The following is a 19,395-nucleotide window of genomic DNA, read 5'->3' as shown; positions in this document are numbered from 1 at the left end:
TAAGGACTGGATGGCAGACAAAATGGCCACCGAGCCATCCTGAGGCCTAGGATCCGGCTGCGGCGGAAGGGAAGGCCGCTCTTCCTCACCATCGTCGTCTTCCTCGGTTATCTCCCGAGGATCTTCCTGACGGGATTGAACCTTCTCGAATTGGACTTTGAGGTTCCTCACGGCCTCGGTCATTTCCTCCTCCGAGGCTGACTCCGAGCTCGAGGAGGGCACCGTGCCCCCCCCTTGCTTCTTCCATCATGGCGGCCACGACGATGGGCTGAAAAGAGGATTCCCTCCTTGGCGGCAGGGAAACTCTAGTCCCGGAGGCGGTCTCCGCTGGCGGTGTCTCTGCCGGCTTGGCCAGAGTCGCCGCGATAGCCTCGATAGACGCCTTCGCCTGCTGGGTAGGGGCCTTCACCACCTTAGGTGCGTCCCGGGCCCTCTCCTTCGGGGGAGGTGCAACGCCTCGCTCCCCCTCTTCCGAGATCGGATGGGGCTTCTCCCAAAGCTTACCCGGGGTCTCGGACTTTCTCTTCCCAGAACCGGAGCGTTGGCTCGTGGTTGACGGTGCCGGGGAAGGTGCGCCCTGCCTGGCGACCGAAGAGCCCGACCTTTCGGCGCTCCCGGAGCCAGCAGACTTGCGGCGCTTGGCCTGGTGTTGGGCCCCCGTCGCCTGGGGCGCCCGCACAGGACTTAGAAGCCCGCTCGGACCCTTTCTTCTTCTTCTCACCCGTCGAGCCCTTCTCCAACCAGCTTGCAAGACGGGATCGACGGTCCCTCATGGTCCGCTCCGACAAGTTCTTGCAGAACTGGCAGTCCTTCTCTAAATGAGTCTTGTCCCCATGAAGACAGTAGAGGCATCGCGAATGTTCGTCTTCCTTAAACACATTCTGCAGCCCGCATCCAGGGCAGCTGCGAAACAGCTTGGGTCCGGGCGATGAACTCGCATCCTGGGCCATCTCGAAGCAGGCCGCGAATCTTCTGGAATCCTCCAAGAAGTTGATTCGACGAAATCTTCACCCTTGAGGGGCGCAGGAAAATCCTGCAACGGGTAGCCGTTAACGGGTGTAGAAACGGTGGAGCTTGAGGCTCGATTAACTGAAAAAATGTGAAAATTCACCTGAAAAAGCGTGAAACACGCAGTAAAAGCTCGAGAGCTAAGCACGAGGACTCCCAACACTTGAACGTGCGGTAAAAATCTGAAGATGGCTGCCAGAGGCGGGGCTTAGGTAGAGGGCAGTCATTGGCTGTGGTCAGTATGACACAGAGATCAGTGATTGATTACTACTACGAAAGACAGATCAGAAACAAAACTGATACTGATTTTTTCTTTACCGAGGATTCCCAGCCTGACGACGGGGAATATTCATGAGCATGTGAATCCATGCCAGACCCCATGCTGGAGAACAATGACTACTAACAGGTAGAAGTATCACACAACACTAATAGATTACATATATACAGTCACTACAGAAGGACATAATACAGATTAAACCCCTGCAAAGGAAAGTGTATATTAGTTTATGCACTACAGGTCCAGAGAGAATTACCCCCAACTTCAAACGTCCTTCCGTAAATTGTCTGGGGCCTTATGCCCAAAGGTTCAGGAAAAGATCTGACACAGTTTGAAACACTGGAGAAAATGAAGGTAGGGTCTCTGGGGGTCCAGTGAATGATTACAAGGGTTAGAGGAAAAGGTATTTTAACTAATCAAAGTGTCCCCAACTTTCGGAAGGCTTGTGTGAGTAAGCAATGGCAAAGCCAAACTATGGTAAAAGTTGTATAACAGTTAGCAAAACTTTAAAGAGAGTTTAGGGTCAGGGAAGAACCACTGTAGCGCACCACCCATACTCCGATTCTTCACAGGACTTGGCATGTCAATGGAGGAAGGTCCAAGGTCACTTTTCCCGCCATCAGCCTCAGTCCTTGATTCCCAGGGGTTGCAGGTTCGTGCAGCTCTCCGGTCGGTGTCTTTAGCTGGTGCAAGGACTCTCAGATAAAGAATGCAGAAAAACACGATGCAGGACCCCTCGCAGGACTGGACTCAACACAGGGAAGCTGTTTCGGACGGTGGTCACTGCAGCAGAGTGCTAGTGCAGGAGACTATTTGTGCCCAGTTACACTGACATTTTTCATAGGATGTCGCTGTATACTAATGGCAGAGGTGTGGAGGCCCGCCAAGGGTTTCAGTGTGGATGGCTATGCGAGCCACCAGACCGGATTTGCATAGCCATAGCTACATTCTATAGTGCATGGATGGGTGGCCGTGCCTGCGGCATGAGTCCACAGACGTGTTGCAAGTTGTACATACCTTAACTCGGATGAAGTTCATCTTCGATCTCGCTTTCCTAGGTCCAAAGCAAGTGACTGGTTTTGTCAGTTGGGGACTCCTTAGATTGATAGCCTGAGCAGTGGGTGAAGGCCTGGAGGGATGGTGGAGCGATATCCATCGTCTAGGGTTGTCGGAGGGACGGGGGGAGGCTGGGTTTATCAGGGTTTGCCGCTGCAAACGCTGCCAGCATACGCAGTGGAGTGGGAGGGATAGGTGTGTTGTCGGGTTTGAGCCAGTGCTTCTGTATGCGGGTCAATCACAGCATAGAGTGCAAGATGATTTCAAAAGGAGGAAGAAAGGAGCCAGGTTTTGAGGACCTTTCTGAATGCCAGGTGATTCTCCATGTTGCGGATGTGGAGGTGCAGAGAGTACCAAATGGTCAGAGCTTGGATGGAGAAGGAGGATCCGCCCAGTTTAGTGCAGTTGTAATGGGGGACAACTAGAAGGGATGGTGTGCCAGATCTAAGTGTCCTGTGGGGGTGGTAGTGAGTGAGTTTGTCTTGGAGGAATTCCGGGACTGTGTTGTGGATGGCACAGTGAGTGATGCACTTGGCTTTAAAGGGAGTTTGTCGACTAATAGGGAGCCAGTGGAGGACTCTTAGTTTAGGGCTGATGTGTTCTCTGGGAGTGAGGCCAATGAGCAGGCAGGCTGCAGCGTTTTGGATTCTTTGCAGTTTCCTTAGCTGGAACGCCGGAGCGCCTAGATAAAGGCAGTTTGCATAGTCTAAGCGGAGCGGATGATGAAGATAATGGCAGAGAATCGGTGACCTATGGGAAGATACGCCTGAGGATGGGTAGGTGGAAGAAACAGGTTCTGGATACATAGTTGATGCGTTGGGGGAGAGATAAATCTGTGTCCAGCGTGCATCCAAGGTTTTTAACCGAGGTGGAGGTTGCCAGGATGGGCCTACAGAGTGAGGCCAGGGGATAGGTTGGGGAAGGAGCACAGTTTTCCCGCAGACTAGGATTTCTATTTCCCCAGGGTTGAGGATGAGGTGTGGTTAGTCATCATCTAGTGGTCAATATCTGAGAGGCATGATGACAAATCTGGGCGGGTGGAGCCGGGTGACTGAGATTTTTAGGATGATCTGGGTATTGTCTGCATAGTTGTAGCAGGCGAGTGTGGGAGCGGATGAGTGCGGGAAGTGGGTTCAGATAGATATTGAAGAGGAGGAGAGACCCCTTTCGGTATTGGGTGGGATGCAGAGGAGATCCATCCTTTCACCTCTGCATCCCACACAAGAGCATAATTTGTGACCGATTAGAGATGAAAGAGGAGATCCACGTGAGGGCAGTGTCTTTGATTCCTAAAGAATGTAGCCTGTCTAGGAGAATGGTGGGGTCAGTGACATCGAAGGCGACAGAGGTCATGGAGAGTAGAGGGCATCCTTCAGCATCCGCCGTTCTTTTTATGTTATCACAAACTGACACTGGAGAGGACTCTGTTCCTCAGAGGTGTCTGAAGCCAGATTGGGCAGGGTCAAGGAGGCTGTTGGCTTCAGTGAAGTGGCTCAGTTGCTTGTATGCTGAGCAGCCCATGAGTTTGGCCATGAAGTGGGTGTTGGAAATGGCCCAGTAGTTCTGGGGAAGGAGAGGGTACAGCGTAGGTTTTTTGAGGAGGGGTTTGATGTAGGAGGTTTTCAAGGATTCCTGATGTGAGGGAGTGGTTAAGGATTGAGTGTGTGATGCTGCCTGTCTGCACAGGTTGAAGTTAGGATGAGTATTTGAGGAGGGCAAGGCTACTCAGGGGATACTGACGGAAGGCTTTGTGCTAGGAGCAAGAGGAACTCCTGTTCTGAGATCGAAGAGAAAGAGGCAAAGATTTGCATCAGAGGAATTTTTGGACGAGGAAAGGGAGGTAGGCGGGGGCCTTATTTCTATTTTAGAGATGCAGGCAGAAAGTTGAGAAAATGTTCCGATAATGCATTGCATAAGAATTGGGAGTTGCGTGGATGGGGGGTGAGCAAGCTGGCGATTTGAATTCAGATATTACTCTATGGATTTCCTTGTTTGGGTTGCGTGAGTTCAGGATTCTGTTACCATAGAATGCCTTTTTGGTTTTTAGGATTTCCAATCTGTAGGCCTTTGTTAGTTAGAGATCAGGCCCCACACCCAGGTGGTACACCACCAACCTCAAATTTCTTAAAAAAGAAAAGACAAAAAAACTCATGCACTGCCTGGAACGGATCTGGAGAACCAACCCCACCGCTCAAAACAAAATCTCCCTAGCAAGACTAGCAAGAGTTTCCTCACCTGTTCCTTGTCAACTGTGTAGCAGAAGCAGGTTTAGCCCAGACTTCAATGTGGCAGTAAAGGAACCTCCGATGGAAGGGCAGCAGTGTCTCCTCAGAGGCATCATCCAGGATATCACAAAGCTCATATTGGATCTTGGTTCTGGATGGAGCAGAAAGTCCCATGGTATCGGCTACCTTTGCCATCATCTGCTGAAAAGCAGCCTGAGGTTTGCCTGGAGTGGGAGCTGGCAAGAAGCCCATCTCTGGGGATGGGTCGAGGCCACTGGCAACCAACAGGTCATCAGCCCAATCCCCATACTATCCTTCCCCATAGAACTTTCCGGGGAAATCTCTCCCCTCCATGGAACCCATGGGTTCCACCCCGAATGGTACCGGGTCACCTTCTTCGTTATTAATGGAGTACATCTCGGACATGAACAAGTCTCTTGGGAGGGGAGCGTACTCCCGGGGAGCTTCAACATCTCCGACATCGAGAATAGGACCAGCGCTGGGACCGCAGCGGCCAGAGCTGGGTCGTCCAGTGCCTAGACGCTTTGGTCATCCAGGCCTGAGCTCAAAAGGTTTGCAGGAGTGGTCTGAAGCGGGTTTCTTTCTGGTCACATGAGACGAGGTGGGAATCCTTAGCGTCCCGGCTGAAGCCAAAAGTGTCTTCATCTGCACTGTGGTAAAGATGCCGAGCTCCTTAAAGGTGAAATGTCTCCAATTCCTCTTCAGTGGAGGACTGGATGAGAAAAGAAACTTGTACCTGTCGTTCCCAGGACTCCCTGGGGCAGTGATTCTTCTTCTTAGGAATGAAGAAGAGTGATGGTGGGAGGACCAACTAGGAAAGTGGGACCTCTTCTGGTGCCGCTTCTTCTTGTCCTTTTCCTCCTCTTTGCACAGAGCTGGTATTACGAGACGGCGCTCAGCGTCGTGTGACTTCGGACAAGACCACGTCGATACACTCTTCGCCTTGTGGATGGAGGTGAAGGGTTTCACCGCCCTTTTCCAGAGGGCCTTCGGTTTCATGGACTGGCACAACTTTCAATTCTGGGTGCCATGACACTCACACAAGCAGTAAAGACAGATCCAGTGCAGATCCGAAAGAGACATCTGTCAGCCACAATCTGTGCATGGTTGGAATACTGAGGCCTTCAACAGAGTTTGCATGGCGTGGATAAATGTAGCATAAGCATGCGCATTCTGATCAGCAAACAGAGTGAGCAGAAAAAATAACTGAGGTCACGGAGTGTAGCACCTCAATATATACTGGCCCCGATATGTCTGGCGCGGGGCATGTAGAAAAGTGTCAGACAGAGCTGACAGAGCTGCGCTGCAACCCCTATCAGCAGAAATGTTTCAGAGAAAATCTGTGCTGGGGATAGGATGATCATAGATGAGGAATATGTGGGAGGAAATAATCCATTTGAAACCCTATTCTCCACAACTTGCAAAACTAAACTGGAAGCATATGCTTCAATCTGTCAAGCTCCTGCATGTTCCTGTATGTGCAGGTTTGGGGTGCAGAATGAGTGTGTTGCCAGTCTTGGGCACTTGCGTGAGTTCAAAGGCGAAAGACACCTGGTCGAAGAAGGTTTTGTTTCTATATAAGGACAGTTTGTGACTAGAAAAAGGTTGTGTGCAAACATCCTCAGTGCCGCACGCGAGCCCTTAACAGATCCAATAGTCGCAGTGAAATATAGTGTCTAGTCAAATAAAAAAAGAAGATGCTGCTATTATTGCATTACAGCACTTGGTCAAATATGCTAATTGTTTGAATGAAAAATAGGTTTTTAAAAATGTAAACCTGGCTTCGTCATTTCAGTGATCGCCTGTGCCATGGAAATGTCAAAGTTTACAACAGGAAGGAAGAAAGTGGAAGAAGTCATCTCTTAAATCTACTCCGAGGACCCTTGGAATTAGAATGACTATTTCCATGCAAAGCAAATCATCTGGCGCAGTACTCATCAAGGTTTCCTCAAGATGAGAGAATCTATAAAAGGGAACAGCTTACACCCATCACTGTCCCATTGAAGCATGATGAAGCATAAATGGACATGCTAGGCAAAACAAGATGGCTCAATGAAAAAAGAAAATGAAAAAATTACAATGTGAGAAAATCCTCCAGGAAAGAAGTTCAGAGAAGTTCAAAAAATATATCTTCAAGTACAATTGTTCTTCTTCAGTGCAAAAATATGAATAATAAATATGTTCAGAAAATGGAAGGGGCCGTGTTGGATGAGTGTGGGCCCTCAAGCATTTATTTACACATGTGTACAGTTATTGGTTAACAGCCCCCAGAAGTCAATGATGGAAAAATCAACGATTTATTTCGTATTTCTGAGATTCTCTTTCACGCACCGAGATATTCAAATTTGTATGATTATACTGACGATCCACCCATTATTGAGAGCTCTCTTTTAAGTAAAAGTCTTACCAATGATCATCAGCAATCAGGACTCCAGAAAGCTGGATATCGTGACTTGAACTTGAGTTTAATTTTCCAACTGTGGTTTGCCCTTCCTTAATCATGTATAGCAACATCTCAGAAAGCTGGGGATCTTCATTGAGATTGACAAGATTTGGCAGGCGATTGTCCATCTTGAATGCAATTCCAGCTTTCTAAAGAAAAATATGGAGTGATACATTTATTATTATGACATACACTTCTTGTAGCAAAGTAACCCCTTCCTTTTTTACAAGATCGTATCCACACTAAAACCAGTCTCCTCCAAAACAAATGCTTTGTATTAAATAACCCACAATTCTCAAATTGACAGCACATCCACATATGTATGTTCAGTTTTGCGTGTTCCAGGTAAGATATGTATAGGACATACTAATATACTTGTCTAAACATTAATGCTCACAAAGGTTCAGTCCTGTTCATGAAACCTTCTCTTCAATTACTCCGGATTTCCTCTTCATTATATTTTTCAGTTGACGTAAAGGCAAGAACATCCAATGTGTCAATGTCCTTGAGATGGGAGGATTAGAATATAAAACGGCACATCTGCAAACTAACCCCTTGCGTTCAGGTTACACTCACCCCATTAAAGCCAACAGTACACTACAAGCTGTGAAATGCAGAGCAATAATTCGGATAGAAAAAGCAGTGCTAAAACAGCCAGGATACACAAATGGAAGAAAGTGACCCATCGGATTTATCCAATTTGATGTTTTAAATTGACTGTATGGTATATCTGGCCGAATTCGCCCAGTACCATTCGATCGATTCAAAACAATCAAATGGTTAATCACTACCAAACATGGGGAGCTCCCCATGTTTGGTAGTGATGGCCTTGGGGGTAGCAGAAATGTCACCTGCTTCCGGATGTTTGGACGGGGGAGGGTGGACAAGAAAGAAAATGAAAAGGGGACCCTGCAGCGTCAGATCCGATCCACGTTGAAGGGATGGAACTGATGCTGCAGGGTCAGAAGTAAACCGGACATCAAAAAGGTAAGTAGGGGGTCGGCGGGGGAATTGAATTGAGGGCCTTTGGGAGATGGGGGGTTGAAGTTTGGCTGTATTTGGGCACAGCAAAATTGTCACAGACAATTCAGCCGCAAAAATTTGATCACGGCCAAATCGTATGCATCCAACCAATCATAACATGTGGCTGGGTTGGCAGCTATTAAATTAATTTTAATATTTTGATTCAGATGGCACCATTTAAGTATTGTAAATGGTCTTATATAGCATTCATCTGCCACTAATGGTGATCTTGTTGAGCTTGGTTTGTTAGATAAAAGGGGGGTGGGCACCATTACTGGGACAGCGGGGAAAGGCAGATGATAAACCTTTGGTGTTGATGGGTGCAGGTCAGAAGTACCCGGTTTTGACAAATTGGATTCTACCTTGCATGAGTACAAGGATGAGCAGGGGCTAAAATACCCACCCAGCCCTCATACTTCTCTAAACCAAGAGCCAACACGATCATAAAGGTAAAACAGACAGTTCAGACTGTGCCATTTGTGGTAATGGTTGCCGAAAGAAGGCTATGCTTTTACGAAGGGTATGAACGTGATCCAGAATTACCTAAACACAGTAGAAGTACAAAAGGCGTGTCCAATCAAGGTTCTAAAAAAAATCTATACTTTAATCAAACACCATCTGCAAAATAAAACAACTAGAAAGCATAGTACAAACCCCACCACTGTGGAAAAAACAGACAAGATGCAACAGATAGACTAGCACTCCGAGCAGGATTATAAGGGTGATAAGCACATTATGAAACACAAAAAGGATATGTCTTTGGATGAAAAAAGGTGCAAAAATGAGCCAGCCGATCTCTAGTGCACAAAATGGTCCAAGGCGGAGGTTGGTGGTTGATAGAATCTTGTTTCTGGTCTTTGGCTGGTTGATGGAGTCAAAACCGTCTCCGAGCAGTGATGCAAGCAGATCGAGCTCGGTTTGGGTACACTGGCTCATGTGTGCCCAAGCGTCAAGTGGGCTTCAAGCAGGTTCGATTGCAGTGGTTCTGTGCTGGTGGAAGTCAGTTTTCGGCAAAGCAGGTCGGAGAGCACACCAGGATCTGTTTGTGGTCAAGCCAGGTCGAGCCGGGTTGTTACAGCAGGGAAGGGTCGATGAGTGATGCTGCAGCGGTTTGAATTGGTGAGTGGCAAGTGTCCAAACAGTGATCCAGTCCTCCGGTGTGTGGTTCGGCAAAGTGGCAATTCAATGGCATGTCGGGATGAGTAGCAGCATAACTCTGGGTTTGAGCAAGTGACTCAAAGCAGTTTGAGTCTGGTCACAGTGCCGAGCAGTTGATTCGAGGCCAGCAGGTGATGGGCTCAGCAAAGGCACGATTCAGCATCAAGCTGGCTCGAGATGCAGGCACTGCAGTTCGATGTTTTTGAGGAGTGCCAGAAAGTGGAACCGGCGTGCTCACTCAGCGTCAAGCTCTGCTTCAATGGCGGTTCGATGAGGCAGAACAGCAAGCCTTAGCTGGTCTGGTCCTGCAGATGCTGCAAGGCCCACTTCTGGGGCTCAAAGACAGAACAAGTCCTTTCAAGGACTGCTCTCGCAGCATTAGGAGATACTGATATAGAGTGGCATGCCCTGGTCCACAAGTGGCCCCCAATGTGCCATGGTAGTGGGCAGATCTTTCCTTTGCCTTGAACTGCTCCTTCCTCAGTGGAAAGGGCTTTGGAAAGTGCAACTCTCCCAAAAGAGGTCCAACAAATCTTTCGCAGGTGTTGTTCCAGAGTGAATCATACAAGTGGTTTGAGACCCCTGCTATCAAAAGGTAAAAGGTCAACAGGTGACTGGACTAAAGCAAGTCTTCGGTAGTTGTCCCATCGAAGCCCTTATAAAAAGTGGACCTTGCCCTTCTGACATCACACCCAAAGTGCTTTGCTCCAGAGGAAGTGGAGGGAATAGGAAAGGGAAAGAGAAACAAGGCGGTGCAAGTCTTCCCAATTGTACAGAGCTCCCTCTCTCTACACTAGTCTCACCCTTCCCTTCCCACTAGGATCAAAGGCCTTTAGAGATGCAGCAACCTGGTGTGAGGCTACTGCCTTCACATAGGTATGTTCCTTTGATGTGTTGGTCTAAGACAGCTACCTACTATGCTCCTCTCTTTGGAGGCGGGAATTACCTACCGTCACAAAGAGATCAAAGAGGAGGCATGGCAATTTAGAGTACGGTCCTGTCACTTTGGCAGGCTGAGCCCTTCTGTCCAGAATCCACATCACCTTCCACAGATGATCTGGCTCACATGAGCGGACACGTTCGATATCAAATTGGTTGTGGCTTCAATGATGAGTCGTGCCCCATGCACCATGCCTTACCCCAGAATAGCTTATATTTAGAGTTTACCCGGCCACCGGCATGATCTACTTATGATCATCATAGATTTGGTACAGGGGTGCATATCTTAATGCAGCTCCTGCACTGCAGAGACTTGGCTGTCACTGCAGCTGTCAAATGGACAACTGTGACCTCTTAATCTGCTCCATGCCACTGATAGAGCAGGCCCGGCAGATCAGGATACGGATGCAGCAAGGCACAGGTAAACATTATGAAAGGGAAATCTGATCAGTAGATCACCATTTTAGAGACAGAATTACCTGCATAATTTTATTAATTAAACAGAAATGAAAAAAGGCAGCGCTTTACACCTTTGCCAGATCTCAATCCCTCACATGTCCCAAGCCAAAAAAAGTTCCACCTCGAAGGGGTTGGTTCATTCTCCTGGCAAAAATACTGAGGTCATTTGCATTGGACTACTGCGACCCAGGATTGTTTTGGATGTCCATGTTCAATCCCTGTAGGGATAAACCCCAACGCAGTGAGTGAACAAGTTACTTGCCTGTAACTGTTGTTCTCCAGCATAGGTTCACATGCTCATGAATATGCCCCGGCGTCAGGCTGGGAATCCTCGTTAAAGAAAAAATCAGTTTCAGTTTGGTTATTAGTAGAAAGACAGTTCAGAAACGAATCACTGGTCTCTGGTTCAATTCTCTCCCTGCATGGCCACCTAAGAGGTCTGTAATCTGTTTGGACTGTGAAGCGAGACCCAAAAAATGCAGGGCTTCATTTTGCAGATCACCCAAACCAGTACAAAAGCCTCCTTAATGATGACCCAGTTAAACTTGAGTAGGTGCTTGACCAAGTGCAAGTACCACAAGGTTTTTCTACCCCTTCAGGAGTAGAGTTGCTGTAGCACTGCACCAACACCAAATTCAAAAGGGGTTTGTTTAAATGATACTTTACCAGAGGAGCACAACCTTCTGCTGCACTCCCCTGGGCTTTTTTTGCTTACTTTGTTATGGGGCAACTGATATGCCCTTACAGACAATCAGTACTGGGAGACTTAGACTTTGTTTCCCTTAGTCCTTGTCGGAACTTTTCTGCAACATGTTGCAAGTGCACAATGTACCTTACAGAACAGTTGCACTTGGGTCTTCCTGTCATTTCTAAAGGCCCTAGATACTCACGAAGGATTTGTTAGGAGAAGTGCAGATGTGCCTTGGACAGGGCTGGTGGAAGCTCTTCATGGATTTTTAACCCTTTCCTGCTGGTAAACCGCAGTTACCGCATTTGGCACTAATAGGTGGCCTGGCTCCAAAATGGCCATGCCACAAGGTTCTTTGTCCTGTCCTTTGGCCATCTTGCCCCTTCACCTTCCACAGGTTGAGCTGACCCGTGTCAGTCCTTATTTGGGCATTCATTCTCCCACGAAACGCCAAGCTTTTGCGGGCTTCTGCATGCCTTGTGTTTGTGCTTCCAGGATGTAGATTGGACTGTCTGGTTCCAATACACATCCTCGGTGTCCGAGAGTCTGGTGTGCTGTGAATACCTAGGACCACTGTGGTCCATGATTGTTCCACGTATGGTATGCCTGTATCTGAGCAGATCTCCCATTGGGTCCTCTTCGTTTTGGCACAAAGGAGATTTTGGATAAGAGAAGGCTCCAAACACCCACACAATGTCGATCTCTGGAGTTCTCCTTGAACGAACGATAGGATCCACAAGTATCCTGAAACTAAGAAGCCGAGTCAAGGAACCGCTGGAAGGTTTGGCCTCCTGAGCCCGCTGTCGTCCCGTTGGACCCCTCTGCATCTTTTCGTCCTAGAAGGTCTGCGAAGACGCTTCAATCCATTGGAATAGTGGGACCAACTATTCTCGGCACCTTCATCAAACCCTGCAAGTAAGGTGCCCCTGGGCCAACCAGTGGGTGGGCGGACCAGCTTGCGCAGGACCTTTGCCCTGATACCGCCACTGTTTCGAGGAGGCCCTTGAAACTTGGTACCCCGCAAGCTCTGTGTTCACGGCACTATGACACAGAATTTCATACACTTGGCGTTCCCAGGTCTGGAATAAAGAGAGTGCCCGAACCAGAGTACACGCGGTTACTGTGTCGCCCAGCCGTGGTGACAAACTTTGCAAACTCATTGCAGCTGTGCCCCTCTGTGCCCTGAAGCCTGCTACAGCGGAACTGGCCTGATCATCCACCAGGAGCAGAGAAATCACCACTGTGCCGTTTGGGAATCAACGCTGTAACTTCATCGCTGAAAGCCACAGAGCTGCGAGATTGCCGCATTTGAACCTCCAACCGAAGCGGACTTGACTGCCGAAGTTTGGTCTGGAGTACGCCTGGGGTCGGTGAGTAATTGCAACCCTTGCCAGTGGCCCCTAGCACATCCATCAAATTTTACACAAGTGGCACCTGAGAGCCCCTCTCCTTTCTACTGCTAGTGCAAACTAGCAAACTATTCCCAACTCTTGGAACCTGCTCTGCCCGCAAGGGAAGACCCTCCTCAAATAGTGGGAACCTATTCTGCATCACCTCACCTGCCTTCCTCAGCTGCTACAGCCCCTACAAAAGACCCTGTTTCGCCCAGTACATTTGAGCACTAGGCTCCCTTAATCTTAGGGATTGGACTGCCTTTCAGTTAGGATTGCGTTTGAAGCAGAAGGGCCTAAAGACTATTTGCACTGCCTGCTTCCTTCCATTTTTAGGTTGTGGACCCATTTCGTGCATTAACCCTTTAGACCCCATTGGTCTTGTATATATGTATATTGATAGGATTGTGTTGGCTTAGAAGTATTACTGTGATTTTATTTGTGTGTTGAATCTCAAGGGCCTTGAAATAAATGTATTTGTATTTTTTATATATATACACCTGACTGGGAGTGATTTGTAAGTGTCCTCCACACTGTGTGCTCATTGAGTTCTTTCAGTCACCCTCACCCCTGCTGAGACTTAGTCTTGACCGCCGCCAAATCTACCTTGATTGGTCTGGCTTGTCCAGACGGTTACCCTGTTCCAAGAAACTAGGCTGGCCTTCGGAACCTCTGCCCACCAGGTCAGAGTTCAGAAATCCCTCTCAACACCTATGAAGGCTCTCACTTGACTCTGGGTGGTGGGGATGTCCCAATTCCCCACTGTCTGGATTTTGGCCTGGAAAGGCGGTTTCTTACCACCACCCATGTGGTGCCCAAATAAGTCACAGTCCCCTGAGCCATCTGGCACTTGGAAATCTTGATAGTCAAACCAGCCTTCTGCATGGCTTGAAGAACCCGTTTCAGATGGGATAGGTGTTCTTCCCAGGTGTGGATAAATACTGCAATATCATTTAGGTAGGCAACGCTAAGGTCTTCCAGCTCTGACAGCACCTGGTTGGCCATCCTCTGAAATGTGTCAGGGACATAATTTAATCCAAAAGGCATGACCGTGAACAGATAGTGACCTTCTGGGGTGGGAAATGCGGACCTCTCTTTTGCCTTATCAGTCGGACCAACCTGCCGGAACCCCTCCACGAGGTCGAATGTACTCATGAACTTGGCACGGTGTAACCGGTCAATCAGTTAATCTGTTCTATGGATGGGTTGTGCGTAGTTCTTAATGACAGAGTTGAGCCCTTAGTAGTTCTCACAAAAGCGGACTTCGGTTTTCCGGCTACTGGACGTTTTAGAGACAAGTACCACTGGGAAAGCACAGGGGCTGCGGGATGGCCCAATAACCACCAAGGCCAACATCTTAGGGTCTTCCTCCTTGATGGTGTCCTTGACCTTGTTATTCAGTGAATCCTGTGTTGTTATCATGGACACATCAGTCCTGCAAACGCATCGATCAGATGTTGGCAGTCCTGCAATTGCTGATCTGTGAAGTCTGGGGAGATCTGAATTCACTTTGAAGACCAGTCAGTGGTCTTGCTGTGTAACAAGTCTGGGAGGGGGATCAGTTTCCTCAGTCTCGTCATCAGTGACCAGACCCATCACTAAATCATCCAGGCTGTAATGGACTATGAAGGAAAACAAGGAAGACCCAATGTGTCTGCCTCGGGGCCTAGTTGTCAATGAGGTAGCTAATCTCACTGATTTTGTCCAGCATCACATAGGGCCCACTCTACTTGTCATGCAAGGTACTGGGATTGACTGGATCTAGACCACCTGGCCTGGCGTGTACAGGTTCTGGTTTGTTTGTTTATTATTTGTAATGCGCGAGCATACCCTAGGGTAACAGGGTGCAGCAGTTACATGTATATGCAAAGCTTAGTTACAACAACAAGAATATATACATACGCACAATGATAATAATAGCTGTCATATACATATATACAGATAACACATGTGGATACAATATGTACAGGAGAGAATATGCAAGACATAACACCTGGGAGTGTTTGAAGGCTTACGTTTTCAGCCATAAAACAACCTTAGAACGGAAGTTTTGATAGGGCAGGTCCATTCTGAGGGTTGGTGGTTGGGAATTCCACAGTTTTGCTGATTTCAATGGGAAGCTATTACCCCCTATGGTGGAGCGTTTAAAGTTAGGGACAGAGAGGCAGTCTTTATAGACTGTTCTTGTGGGTCTAAGGGAGGTCTGTCTGTGAAATCTGTCAACCAAGTAAATCGGAGCAGCGTTATTGAGAGATTTGTGAGTAGGTGACATGGTTTTTAGGGGAATTTTGTCAATTATTCTGTTGGCTATGTGCTGTAATGTGATCTCTTCTGGAGATACCCAATGCCGCTCTAAGAGCATTGTTTTGAAGATTTTGTAGTTTGCTGGTAGTGGCTTTAGCAGCCCCAAGATAAAGAGCATTGCAATAGTCCAGGCGGGACAAGGAACAAGTTACTTACCTGTAACTGTTGTTCTCCAGCATGGGTCTGGCATGGATTCACATGCTCATGAATATTCCCCGTCGTCAGGCTGGGAATCCTCGGTAAAGAAAAAACCAGTATCAGTTTCGTTTCTGATCTGTCTTTCGTAGTAATAACCAATCACTGGTCTCTGCGTCATACTGACCACAGCCAATGACTGCCCTCTACCTAAGCACCGCCTCTGGCAGCCATCTTCAGATTTGGAAGCACGTGAAGTGGCAGTATGACCAAGTGAAGAGCCGCAGAGGGGTAGGCGGGAGGGTTCGCATGTGAATCCATGCCAGACCCATGCTGGAGAACAACAGTTACAGGTAAGTAACTTGTTCCTTCTCCAGCATGGGGTCTGGCATGGATTCACATGCTCATGAATAAAGAATACATAGCAGTACACACATGCACAACCACGGGAGGTGGCAAAGGCTCAACATTAAGCATCACATCAACTCAACATTAAGCATCTTACCTCCTCACCAGGCTCACCTCAGGCGAACAGGTTGCGCAGCACTGCTTGGCCGACCCTGGACTCCTCCCTGGAATCCCGGTCGACGCAGTAGAATTTCGTGAAGGTGTGCGTCGACCTCCACGTAGCAGCCCTGCATATGTCCAGCAGGGGCACACCAGATAGGAACGCCGTGGTAGCTGCGATCGCTCTGGTGGAATGGGCTCTCGGACGGCCAGGCAGCGGTCGGTTTGCCAACCGGTGACAGTACATGATACAGCCGGAGAGCCATCTGGAGATGGAAGCCTTCGAGAGAGCCTTCCCCTGATTGACAGGTCCAAAGTTCACAAAGAGTTGTGACGTCTTCCGAAAACCTTTCGTGCGGTCCACGTAGAACTTCAGCGCTCTAGCTACATCCAGCGAGTGCAAAGTCCTCTCAGCCGGCGACGAAGGCGACGGGAAGAACACAGGTAACACCAAGGGTTCGTTGAGATGAAAGTCCGACGGTACCTTGGGCATGAAGGAGGGGTGCGTCCTGAGCACTACCCTCGTGTCGTGGAAAGTCAAGTACGGGGCCTTGCAGGAAAGGGCCTGGATCTCTCCCACTCGTCGTGCGGAGGTGATGGCCACGAGAAAAGCTGTTTTCCACGATAGAAACTTCAACGGGGCCGAGTGCAGAGGCTCGAACGGAGGTCCCATGAGTTTGGTCAGCACCACGTTGAGCTCCCACGCCGGGGCCGGAGCCTTCACCGGCGGGAACGATCTGAACAGTCCCTTCATGAACTCTTTCACCAGACGATGAGACCACAAGGACGTCCGGCCCGTGGTTCTGGTGTATCGGGAGATCGCAGCAAGATGAATCTTGATGGACGCGTGTGCCAGACCAGCTTTGGCCAGCGTCAGCAGGTACGGCAGCACTTGGGGAGCCGTAATCCGTAGAGGGTTAATCTTCTGTGCGTGGCACCAGACAGAGAACCTCTTCCATTTGTGTCCGTAGCATTTAAGAGTCGAGGACGCCCTGGCCTTTGCAAGAACCTCTCTGCAATCGGCCGGTATGTCGTATCCTCCAAACTCTAGCGCTGCAGGAGCCAGGCCTGCAAGTTCAGCGACTTCGGGTCGTGGTGGAGGATGGCGCCTCCTTCCCTGGAGAGTAGATCCGCGTCCGCCGGCAGCTTGATTGGCGGGGACGCCGACAAGTCCAGAAGGTCCGGGAACCATATCTGCCTCGGCCACGCAGGTGCGACGAGGATCATCCTGCACCGTGACCTCTTGAGCTGGTTGACGAGCCGGATTAGCAGAGGCAAGGGAGGGAACGCGTAGAGGAACAGGCCCTCCCAGGGGAACGAGAAAGCATCGCCCATGCTCCTCGTCTGGGGAAACCTGCTGGCGAACCTCCGGCACTTGGTGTTCGTCGCCGTCGCGAACAGGTCGATCTGGGGTGTGCCCCACCGTCGGAAGAGGCGATCCACCAGATCCTGCCGTAGTTCCCACTCGTGGCACGAGCGCAGCTCCCTGCTGAGTGAGTCGGCGATGGTGTTTTTTATCCCTGCCAGATGAAACGGCACCAGAAGAATCCCTTGGGCGACGGCCCAATGCCACAGGTCCTGCGCCTCCTTGGACAGCGCTGGGGGCCTGGTTCCGCCCTGTTTCCTGATGTAAAACATGGTGGTGGTGTTGTCGGTGAAGATCCTCACCACCTTGCCCTTGAGGGACGGAAGGAAGGACCTGAGGGCCCAAAACACTGCACGGAGCTCCAGGACGTTGATATGCAGGGACTTCTCCGTCGGGAGCCAGAGTCCCCTTGCGTGCAGATTTTCGGTGTGCGCTCCCCACCCTTCTAGGGAGGCATCCGTGGTCACAGTCACCTGGTGGGCTGGGGTCTGGAAGTCCATGCCCGCCGTCAGATGCGCGCGGGTGCCCCACCACCGGGTAGGCTGCGCCCGGAGGCATAGGGGGGCCGAGTCCGGGACCCGGTACTTTTTCTCGTACCGGTCTCTTTTCGCTGGCGTCGTGGAAGGGTTCTTGAGGAGGGAAAGGCCCTCATCCCAAATGTCGTCCAACAGAGGCACTGCGAGGACCGTCTTCCTCTTGGTCTCGCGCCGTTGGTAAAGGAAGCCTTCCTTTTTCTTCTCCTCAGGGCAGAGTTGGAAAAGCTCGGATGCCCTGGCGATCATTGAGTGGAACGATCCAATCTCGTCGGGCGGAGAAGCCCTGGTGGGAGGCGACGACGGAAAATCCTCGTCGTATGCCTCGTCGTCCGTACCCGTCGCTGCCGTGTCAGTCCCCGTATCATCCCCTCGGGTGGACGGGGAGGAGGGCTGGACGGGGCGCGACGGTTGAAAAGGAGGCGGTGGATGGATCCTTCTTTTCTTGGTAGGGGGAACACCCGAAGGTCCCGGTTCTGGATCCCCCGACGGGAGAGGTTCCTCCGTCGGTAACGGTAGTCTCGTCCTTATCTCGGAGCATAAGGACTGTATAGCCAACAAAATGGCCGCTGAGTTGTCTTGCGGCGCTGGCAGAGGGGAATCCGACGGGCGAGCAGGGGCCCCGTCGGTATCCTCGACGATGTCGTCGTCGTCACCTGCGTCGGGGCCCATTCCGACGGGCTGGTCTTGTTCCACGCCTAGGCCGTGGCTTAAGACCTCGATCAGTTCCTCTTCTGAGGTTGAGGCCGAATCTACGACGACGCCCTGCCCCCCTTTCTTCCCCACGGAGGGTTTCACGGGGGTCCTATCGATGGGCACGAAAGAAGACTCCCTCCGAGGAGGCAGGGAGATTCTGGGCCCCGAGGCCGCCACCACTGGTGCAGCCTCCACAGGCTGGGCCAGGGCCGCCGCGACCGTTTCGATAGAGGGCTTGGTCGAATGGATCAAGGCCTTCACCACCTTAGGTGCGCTCACCGCCTTATCCTTGAGGGAGGGGGCACTGCCACGCTCCTCCTCTGCCTTAGAGCTCGACCGGGGTCTCTCCAGGAGCTTCGCCGGGTGCTCGGCCTTCCTCTTACCCGACCCAGAGCGTTGGCTCGTGGTTGATGGTGCCGGGGAGGGTGCGCCCTGCCTGGCGCCCGTAGAGCCCGACCGTTCGGCGCTCCCGGTGCCAGCGGACTCGCGGTGCTTGGCCTTATGTTGGGCCCCCGTCGCCGGGGCGCCCTCAAAGGTCTTAGAAGACCGCTCAGATTTCTTCTTCTTCTCGCCAGACGGGCTCTTACCCTCCAGCCAGCTGGCGAGACGTTGATGGCGGTCCTTCATGGTCCGTTCCGACATGTTGCCGCAAAACGCACAGTCCTTCTCCACGTGCGTCTTGTCCCCATGAAGGCAGTAAAGGCAGAAAGAGTGTTCGTCCTCCTTGAAGACGTTCTGCAGCTGGCATCCAGGGCAGGCCCTGAACAGCTTTCCGGGCGTCGAGCTTCCCTTCTCCTGGGCCATCTCCGAGACCGGGCCTGAGAAGCTTCTGGAGTCCTCCGAAGTGTAGCTTGACGAAATCTTCACCCTTGAGGGGCACAGATGAATCCGACACGGGTCCCCGTTGATCGGATGTAGGATCGGTGGAGCTTGAGGCTCTTTTGACCGAAAGAATCGAAGTTTTTGTGAAAAAGCGAAAAAATAGCACTAACGCTCGAGAGCAATAGCACGAGGATCCCAACACATGAACGTGCGGTAAAAATCTGAAGATGGCTGCCAGAGGCGGTGCTTAGGTAGAGGGCAGTCATTGGCTGTGGTCAGTATGACGCAGAGACCAGTGATTGGTTATTACTACGAAAGACAGATCAGAAACGAAACTGATACTG

The 19,395-nt window shown here is 50.3% G+C and overlaps 1 protein-coding gene across 1 annotated transcript in view; it reads right to left on the bottom strand.

Moving 5' to 3' along the window:
- KIF14 (kinesin family member 14) overlaps positions 1 to 19,395 on the bottom strand; it is a 1,355,767-nt gene that overhangs the window by 840,847 nt on the left and 495,525 nt on the right. The window contains exon 14 of the mRNA XM_069641230.1: positions 6,995 to 7,179. Coding sequence (XP_069497331.1) covers positions 6,995 to 7,179 — 185 coding nt within the window. The remainder of the gene's footprint in view (positions 1 to 6,994; positions 7,180 to 19,395) is intronic.

Source organism: Ambystoma mexicanum, chromosome 1q (genome assembly GCF_040938575.1).
Source record: "Ambystoma mexicanum isolate Mex_15411 chromosome 1q, UKY_AmexF1_1, whole genome shotgun sequence".
Taxonomy (NCBI): Eukaryota; Metazoa; Chordata; class Amphibia; order Caudata; family Ambystomatidae; genus Ambystoma; species Ambystoma mexicanum.
The sequence above is the reverse complement of the archived record's forward strand: the minus strand, read 5'-3'. Positions and strand labels throughout refer to the sequence as shown.